Here is a 9,398-nt window from a genome sequence, read left to right as displayed (position 1 = left end):
AAGTTTGCATATCACTTGTCACATGGATGACACAGGTGACATTGGTCACTTGATCTCTCCTTTGCATTATCCGCAAGGTCTCTATATTACTCTGGTTCACTTTGCTGGTGGAGATCTGCCTGCTAAAGTTATAGGAGAGCAACAAGTACAGTGATACAAATTGATTTTATTTATGATAAAATTAAGACATGACAGCAGTGGGCATATACCCGGAGAAAACCATAATTCAGAAAGATACATGCACCTCAGTGTTCATTGCAGCACTGCTTACAATAGCCAGGACATGGAAGCAACCTAAATGTCCAACAACAGAGGAATGGAGAAAGAAGATGTGGTACATATATACAATGGAATATTACTCAGCCATAAAAAGGAACAAAATAATGCTATTTGCAGCAACATGGATGGACCTAGAGATTTTTGTACTGAGTGAAGTAAGTCAGACACAGAAAGACAAATATCATATGATATCGCTTATATGTGGAATCTTAAAAAAAAAGGTACAAATGAACTTATTTACAAAACAGAAGTAGAGTCATGGATGTAGAAAACAAACTTATGGTTACCAGGGGATAAGGGGCGGGAGGGATAAATTGGGAGATTGGGACTGATGTATGCACACTACTATATATAAAACAGATAACTAATAAGAATCTGCTGTATAGTACAGGGAACTCTACTCAATACTCTGTAATGGCCTATATGGGAAAATAATCTAAAAAAAAGGAGTGAATATATGTATATGAATAACTGATTCACTTTGCTGTATACCTGAAACTAATACATCATTGTAAGTCAACTATACTCTAATAAAAACTAAAAAAAAAGAAGTAACAGCAAATGAAATGAAATACGGTTATCTAAACTGCATGTTTCATAGTCTTAGCTATCCAGCTGAGGTGTTTCTTTGAGAGAAGAATATAGACGCCAGGTCCTCGAGGGTCTCCGCATTTCCCTGGAAGGCCAAAGGCAGTGATGCCTCTGAAAATGCCTTCACATATCAAAGGGCTTCCAGAATCTCCCTGGGGGAAAACAAGAGGAATGATGAAGACCAGCATCAAATATGACCACTAGCAGAATGGAAGAAATTCCATTTAATGTGGAGCACTTAAGGTGAAGTTAAGACCAACCTTGACTTACTTGACAATTAGTGCTTAAAAAACCAAAATGTTTGGGAATATTCAATAATATGTTCAAATTGGTTTTCTCGACTTGTTTGTGAAGCAGTGAAAATTGAAATGAAACTTGTATTATTGTTTGTGTAATCCACTAACTTTGAGACAAATTCTCTGCTTTAGAAACTCTCCTGTTTGTCATTTTCTCAAAATGTTTAATAACTCAAGGGATAAAATAGTCAAATGCAGATTGGCCACTGAGGCAAAGAATAAAAGCCATGTTTTCTAGTTCCTCCAGCAGAGAATTGTTTTCCCAAAGGAACAAAACCAAAGCAACCTTTTCCTTCCCCTTCTCAAATAGACAGAAATTGCTGCCTCGAGTCTCCTTTTTTTTTTTAATGAGAAAGAAACATTTAATGAAATAAGTTATACAACAATATCTCTAAAGAGCGTATGGAATGTGAAAGACTCAAAATAAAATTCACCTCATCAATACAGTAATCACTGAAGAGAAAATTACATTTTAAAACTTGTGTTATTAATCTGCCAGTCTATCACCCTATATAGTATCAGTGAACATTAAAATTAGACCTTGGAGGTCAATTCCTTCAAACTCCCACAAACGCCATTCTTCTCTAGCAAACATCGTTCATTTAGTCAATATTTATGGAGTATCTACCATGTGCCATGTAGTCTTCTAGACACCAGGACTAAATCAGTGAATAAAATAGACAAAAAGTACTGCTCTCGTGGAATTTACATTATTCTTTGCTTTTCCTCCCGAGTCTCCTTTGAGCATCTGATGCTAGATGGATGCTCCCGGAAGTCAGTGATAACACTTTGGAACTGCCTGTTTCCACGAGGAGGGAGGCTTCAGTTAGCTGTAAATCATGCTTTATTCTTGTGCGTGAGCCACCCAATATGTGACCTTGTATTCTCTCAAGGAACTTTAGAATCAGCATATTTAAATGTGTTTAAGGTCTAGAGACCAGACTGGCTGTTTCCGGCTTTAGGGAGGATGGGTGGTGCCGGATGAAGGGCTACTGAGGCTTGTACACAGAGTTCTGCAAATGCAAGGCTCTGAGGGCTCAGCTCCATCCAGTGAAGTGAGAAGTGACAAACCAGTGCTCAGAGCTTAAACCTTTGTCAAGGGTTCTTCTACTCCTATCTTTAAGCAGAGCCCAGCCCCAGCCCTTCTCAGGGCATATGGTAGGGAGGCTTGTGTGCACTTTGGAATGGATCATTCTTGGAAGTTGTTTCCGGGGGTTGAGCTCAGCTCTAGGAAGCTATGGGGTTTACCCCGGAGATCTTCAGTCTGTCTTGGGAATGCAGGCATTTCAGACTTACCTGGTTAAATGGAAGAGGAATTTTGGGGGGTGCTCAGATGGGGAAAACGTACTGAAGGCCCTAGAGGAACCCTGACTTCAGCTCTCCTCAGTGTTATATATTTTTCAGTTTAGATCTATATATGTTAATATGAAAAATGAGAAAAAATAGCTTCTTAGTGGTTTTCGATATAAAATCAAGAAGATGTAGTAGTTCAACCCAGGCACTAGCATGGTTTATGATGAACAACTCACCTGAGCTGAGAACATTAATTAATTTGACTGGAGGTTTATCAAACTTCTTTTTAAAAGCACTAGGACGCTGTAGAAGCCAATGTCATGACAAGGCAAAGAGTGACTTCACGTTCTCTACATCTGCATGACTTAACCCAACAGCTAGAGTTTGGGATCTTATTTTACTTACACTGCAGGAGTCTCTTCCACCTTGGAGGCTTCCGGCACAAATCATATTCAGTCCAATCACAGGGTTATAATTATAGTGCCTTTGATCGTTGCAGATTTTTCTGTCTATGACGGTGACATTGACCTCTCTCAAAATATCAGACGGAGGTGAATTATTGTGAAACATACCCCACCCTGCAACTCGACACATAGTTCCCGGTTTCACATCATCCCCCAATTTAGGGAGAGGAAGGATAGCCACGTTTTTATTAATTGTTGCTTTTTTGTTCAGCTGTTGGAAGACAAGCAAAAAGTTAACAGAATGAGATAATTAAGAATTTCATCCAATAAAAATGAATTAAAAAAAATAAAAATTTCACATTTTTATTTAAATTCTAGCCCAACCCTCAGGGACCGCCCCCCCCCAACTCCCACCCCCTTACGCAGCTACGGTCTGTGGTTATCGGAGCACTGAGAAAGGTTTCCATGTAGGTGGCCAGACTATAGGAGCTTCTATGACTTTTAAGTCAATCAAAAGTATGATCAAAGGTTCGTACCTTTAGAAGTTTAAGATCACCCTCATGCGTGTCCTGGTCATAGCATGGATAGGGAAACTCTTTCTTAACGAACATGATCTGTTTTTCAGGCTCTTTCTTGGTTATTGAGTGAGCCCCAAGAACGATCTGGGATCTTCTGTTCCTGAAAACAGACACAACACCGTTAATTTGGTTTACTCTTTAAATCAGAAGCTGAGCATATTATGTGCTGATCAGTTTCATTGCCCCATTTGTAAATATGCTTGCTATGAAAATACTTGTTTGTGGCTCAGAAAAAAATGTGTACTTAAGGGGCTTCCCTGGTGGCGCAGTGGTTGGGAGTCTGCCTGCCAATGCAGGGGACACGGGTTCGAGCCCTGATCTGGGAAGATCCCACATGCCGCGGGGCAACTAGGCCCGTGAGCCACAACTACTGAGCCTGCGCATCTGGAGCCTGTGCTCCGCAACAAGAGAGGCCACGACAGTGAGAGGCCCGCGCACCGCGATGAAGAGTGGCCCCCGCTCGCCACATCTAGAGAAAGCCCTCGCACAGAAACGAAGACCCAACACAGCCAAAAATAAATAAATAAATAAATTAATTAATTAAAAAAAAGTGTACTTTAAAGAATAAAAAGTGAATTGTTTATGAATTTCCCATTACCATTATCATCATGATCACCTGCAGCTTATTTATAACAAGCTAAACTAGGTTTCATTGAAAAACAAATGATAAGAGAATTCCATGGCAGCTAAGCCAAGTCTTGGGATCTTTGTTGGGGTTTTACTGCTGTCCCCTCAGCCTTCCTTTAGTTGTAATAGAGAATCAGGTTGCAGATGACTGGAAAACAGAGGTCTCAGTAGTCTAGAGACAAAAGCAAAAGACACTCGATAGTTGTAGACTAATGCACTGAAGATATCTTTGTAACAGAACAGCAGACTTAAACGGGAAAACTTTCAGAGATAGATTGCTTAGTGGAAGACCCTATTTGCATGGCATTGAGTGTGTGTTTGAGGGGATGGTGGTCTGCAGGAGGGTCCCAGCATTCTTTCCTTTTATTACTCCATGCTAAAGGTTCATTTTGGTTAATAAAATCAAGATACTCTCTGATGCATTAATGATGAAGGCCATTATCACTCACAACTTAGTGTATAAACTACACCAACCATATAATCACATGGCTTTTTTTCCATTACACAGCTGATATTAGTCTCACTTAAGACATTAGAACAGTGCTTTCAGTAGACTATACTTTGATGATGAAATGTTCTATAAATCTGCACTGTCCAATATGGAGCCCCGTGTAGGCTACTGAGGACTCGAAATGTGGCCAGTGAGACTGAGGACCTAAATTTGCAATTTGATTTAACTTTAATTAATGTAAATGTATATAGCCATAGGTAATTTACATAGCCAACATGATAGTGGCTATCATAATAGACAGCCCAGGTTTAGAGGCTTGATTTAGGGAGCGGAGAAAAGACCAGCTCTGGAAGAGGTTTGAAAGCAGTGGTTGATGGTGGTTAAGAGATGGCTGAAGGCGTGAGAAGTTCATAAGAAAAACAGGAAGGCATTCAAAAGAAGCTTTCTCTACTTGACAGTGGTGCTCAGGTCCCTGAGTGGACACTGAAATTTTCACCCTTCCGCACCATCATGAAATCAAGACCAGCAGCAAAGACTTGCAGCACCTGAGCCGGGTGGCTCTAGGAGAGATCTTCCGAAAGAGCTCTGGATGCTGCTTCCTCATTGGTCTGATTCTTTGGGGCTGAGTCTGGGCTCAACTCCCTTTTGGGGTAAAGCAAGTTGTCAAAGAGGTAAGCGATCTAAAGATCCTGTGGCTTTAGTGGTATTTACTCTCTTCATTAATATTCCCCCAAGTTAGAATATCTCCACAAATGTTTTTTAAACCCAAGCACTTACAGGTTACAGTGAGCTGCAGTCAATACCCAGTCTTTTGCAATCAAAGCCCCGGCACAGATATTTTTCCCTTGAAGTAGCACCATGTAGGGTCTTGAATGAGGAGTCACTTGATTTCCTCCAATAATTTTTACACAGAGATCTGTTAAAAAGAAAAAGATAAGTCATATCAGTGACCCCTCCAAAGAGTTCTACCTAAAGCCATGTTTCTAAGACTAGACATGCATTTCCCACTTAGAGAGGAGGGGAGATGAGAGTACCCTCCCCATCTTCATGTGGATTTCAGATATCTGAATGTAAATCCCATTCCTGTTGGACTTTCTGAGAAGGTCCTGCTCTTTCACCCACAGAAACCACGCCGTTGGCCGTTCCAGGGATTATCAGGCTGGAAATCTGTCCCAACCGCTGACCTCAGGCCTCAGGGCTTGCAAAGGCAGACAACTGTGCACGGGTTTATACCAGGAACAGGTGCACCAGGAGCCGCTGGTGATGATGACAGCCTTGAATGATCCCCCACACCTCTCCCTTTCTGGCTAAGTATTAATTTGGGGAAGCAGAGTGGCTTTTAGAAGCTTGAAAACCACCCTTTTTGCCCCAAGCCCTTGCAAAACCCCACAGCTTACAAACTGATATTAGTGCCTTTTAGCTGTGACCCTACCCTTGAGTTCTTTGGTCATTGTGAGACTTTTGCTTATTGAAATTTGCAATCTTCTCATTCATAAGTTGAGAGAATAATATCTTTTGCACCTGAAGCTCCCCTTCAATCTCCAGACTGAACCACTTGGTTTAATCTAATCCCTTTTCCAATGAAGAGAGGAGAGAAGATGCTATAGGGAGAGAATTCTGCCTTAGTCAAATTTCTTTGGTGATAGAACAAGAGTAGAGATTCACTATTAGCGAACAGTGAGACCAAAGCACGAGGCAAACCACACATGTTGGTTGAGAGGATCTTGTGCCCGTGTGATATACTCTCAGCACCATCTTCCTACACCAGATGTTCTTGGATTCTCCCCAAACATTTCTCCTGACCATTGGCTGGGACTCAGGTTTCCTTCAATAGGGCACAGTGCCTGTTACTCCATTATTAAAGCTAACTCATTGCCAGATTTACAATGAGGTGTAAATGATGAGAGTGGGTGTCCAGAAGGCCTCTCGTTTCCAGAAGGGAGTTGCGAAGGGGAAGTCTTAGGCTCTAGAAGTAAAAGGATAAGGAACTTAGAGAAACCAAGAGAACTTCACCTACATCTCAATTTTCCTAAGGTGTATCACGAATAGATGGATTTCAAAGATGCATCTTTGGACCGTCTGGGCTGCAGAAATCATAAACTCAATATAATACTTAGTTTTGCAGAGTCCTGTGTTTGGTGAGCACACATACCACCACAGAAAAAGTCCCCACATCCCACAACCTAGGATTCGGGAATAGGATTTAGAGCAGGTGAGAAGCTTTTAAAACTAGCAATTCTTGGTTCCCACCCAGAATCACAATAAATTAAAATCACTGGGGCTGGGATATCAGCATTGTTTCAAAACCCTCTAGAGGATTCTAACGTGTAGAAGGATTGAGACCTCCCGTCCAGAGCATCAAGTCTTGCTTTGCTGTGTCTGTTCCTTTCAGGGACCCACACTGCTCTCTCTGACCACAGGAAACAAAGAGTAAGTTGATTTTGTTGTTTCCTTTGAAGAAAAGATATGATTGGATTTTTAAAATCTGCTCTGTTTTCACTGTTGTGGAGGATTTAACATGCCTGAACATAGTCGTGCTATGCCATACTTATAGTACTCTGCCCACCCTTTTGTTTCTAATGCCCTGCCACCTTCTTATTTCTAAAACTTTTAGGTGCAAGATAAACCAGAGAACTTCCTTGGGAATTTTTGGTAAGATAGGTTGTTGCATCAGCCCCTGCCCACCACTTCCATCTCCAAAAGCTGCCAGAATGTGGGGAAAACCCATGGTTGCTCCACACTTGTCAGCACAGTTCAGCCTAGCCCCAGAGTGGTTTTCACTGCCTAGAAAGTTTTTAAGGAACATCTAGAGCTACCCAGGGGCTATTACCCTTCTAGTGATAATCCCATGACTTTTACAGCATTTCAAACTGATGCATGTGCAACTCACACAAAACCAGGCAAGTTGGTTACTACTTAGTACATCAAAGAGTAAGCTTAATACAAAATACTATAGCACTTCCAAAGAGCCGATGCGGGGATGCTCCCAATGTCCTAATGTATTCCCAAGGACACACTAGCCTAGAGAAATAATGATAAATATTTGAAACATTCCTGATTGATTTTGGGGGTGTGTCTAGGTCAGGGTTTGTTTTTTTTTAAATTATTTATTTATTTATTTATTTATTAATTAATTATTGAAGTATAGTCGAGTTTGTCATTAAAGCTATCTATGCATTTTCTGCAGCAAGAAAGGCTGAGGCATCACTATTCCTTCCCTGAAAGGTCCTATTTGTTTTCCTAACTTAAGAACTTTTTGTTTGTTTGTTTACTTGTTTTTACAGTGTCCTTTCTGGCAGTTTTCAGGCCACAAGTCGGCAGCACTGGTGGTTCTATTATCTTTTGTAAAGGAATTGTAAAGAAGAAAGAAGGATGTTTTTCCTTCTAAAATAAAGATATATGTAGAACCCAAGAAAGAATGTTAAGGCTTGTGAGAAAAACATCTCCTCTTAGTACACTTAGCTAATATCGCCAAAGACTCTGCTCCAGTTTGCTTAATTGCTATAACGGAAATGACAAGAATCAGTCTTACCTTCAGGAATTAGAAGGAGAAAAATGACCATTGAGAGAGTGGCTGCCAGAAAGGTAGAGGAGTTCTTCATTGTGGCTGGTGTCCCCACGTCAATCAATGTGAACATCTGTTTTCAGTTCTTACTGGCTCTTATTTATATATCGAGAGTACAAAGGATGTGGTTTCCTTTCTTTTCTTTCTTTCCAATTTCAAAGTTGAGTATTAGGAAAAAAAAAAACCCACAAACCACAGGTGAGAACAGTGAGTAATCGCTCCTTATCTGCGGGCATGCCTTCCTCGGCTAGGATTGCTGAGGGGAGAGGGTTGTAATTCTACAGAGCGGATGGGGACAATGGGCCCTCTTTGCCATCAGAACATAGTATACAAGAAGAGACTCCCAATGTTTCAGCTGAGATTTCGAGGATTCTAGTTTTCATCAGCAGCAACATTATCTTTTCTATCCACAAATGAAAGCTCTTTAAAGACTTAAATCAGAGATTTAAAATTGGTCACCTAAAAGTTGGTCACCAACCAAGTGTCTTTCTAGTCATCTGCTTGGATTTTGTAAGGATTAATCAGCCAAGGGCACGTGGAAATATAGGATGGAGGCTTATTTATTCATAAGCTCCTGCCTGGATTTTCCTCCCCCACTTTGTGGAGGGTAACTTATTGTGCCCCTGTCTGGAGCTTGGCAGGTGGGGACAGAGGCTGGGGGGGTAGGGAGGGTTGCCTCTTTCCAGTCCCCTGATTGTGCTTCCCCTGGTCATTTGATTTTACAACTTTAGACATATGGAAGTATCTCTGAGTTGCTCCTTCCTTCCTCCCTTCCTGTCTCTCCCTCCTATCCTTCCTTCCTTCCTTCTGGATTTAGCTAAGAAAGGAAAATGGGAGTCAGACATGGCTATTTCCTTCCGGTAAGGAAAATATCTCACTCTAAGAAGGATCATCCTCAGTCCCTGAAGGAACAGTGTTCAGTATGTTTTCTATTAGAAGTCTGTAGCTCTTGTTCTGAGCTGAGGATGTGGTCTTTATTATATTACATGTATATGGTCATACGTTCGATCAGGGTGTTTGGTGTTAACCAGCCATCCCCAGAATTAACACCCTGATGACTTCAGACTCAGAAGCTGCTTTTTCAGAAATCACACGACCTTGGAAGGAAGCCCTACTGAGACACCTGTCTTTCCTTTTCCCAGATATTGCTAGCGCATCAAAGATGAATCATTTTCAGTAAAGCAGTGGGATACCCTGCTTCTGTTTTTGGTGAATAATTTTAGTGCAGACTTTCAAAAAAATCAAATTTTAATTGACTACAGCTACTGAAAATGTCCTAAAGGAAACATTGATAATTCTGTTTCTTTTTATGTG

The 9,398-nt window shown here is 41.0% G+C and overlaps 1 protein-coding gene across 1 annotated transcript; it reads right to left on the bottom strand.

The window, feature by feature from the left end:
* Positions 1-514: 514 nt before the first annotated feature.
* Positions 515-8,144, bottom strand: LOC137756526 (granzyme A-like). Its single transcript, XM_068532800.1, has 5 exons — positions 8,052-8,144; positions 5,297-5,435; positions 3,400-3,541; positions 2,865-3,134; positions 515-1,022 (listed from the first exon to the last, which is right to left on the bottom strand). The coding sequence occupies exons 1-5, from the start codon at positions 8,119-8,121 to the stop codon at positions 861-863; spliced, it is 783 nt and encodes a 260-aa protein (XP_068388901.1). The 5' UTR covers positions 8,122-8,144; the 3' UTR covers positions 515-860.
* Between the last annotated feature and the right edge of the window lie 1,254 nt (positions 8,145-9,398).

The sequence above is a fragment of the Eschrichtius robustus genome, chromosome 2 (assembly GCF_028021215.1).
Source record: "Eschrichtius robustus isolate mEscRob2 chromosome 2, mEscRob2.pri, whole genome shotgun sequence".
Classification (NCBI taxonomy): domain Eukaryota; kingdom Metazoa; phylum Chordata; class Mammalia; order Artiodactyla; family Eschrichtiidae; genus Eschrichtius; species Eschrichtius robustus.
This window is presented reverse-complemented; position numbering and strand designations above follow the sequence as displayed.

Bases quoted from the DNA above. Each gene is read 5' to 3' on its own strand.
- LOC137756526 (XM_068532800.1), bottom strand. From the start codon at position 8,121: ATGAAGAACTCCTCTACCTTTCTGGCAGCCACTCTCTCAATGGTCATT. The intron at 5,436-8,051 runs GTAAGACTGATT...TCTTTTTAACAG, and splicing joins TCTCCTTCTAATTCCTGAAG to ATCTCTGTGTAAAAATTATT. The intron at 1,023-2,864 runs GTAAGTAAAATA...GTTTTCCCCCAG, and splicing joins GTGGAAGAGACTCCTGCAGT to GGAGATTCTGGAAGCCCTTT.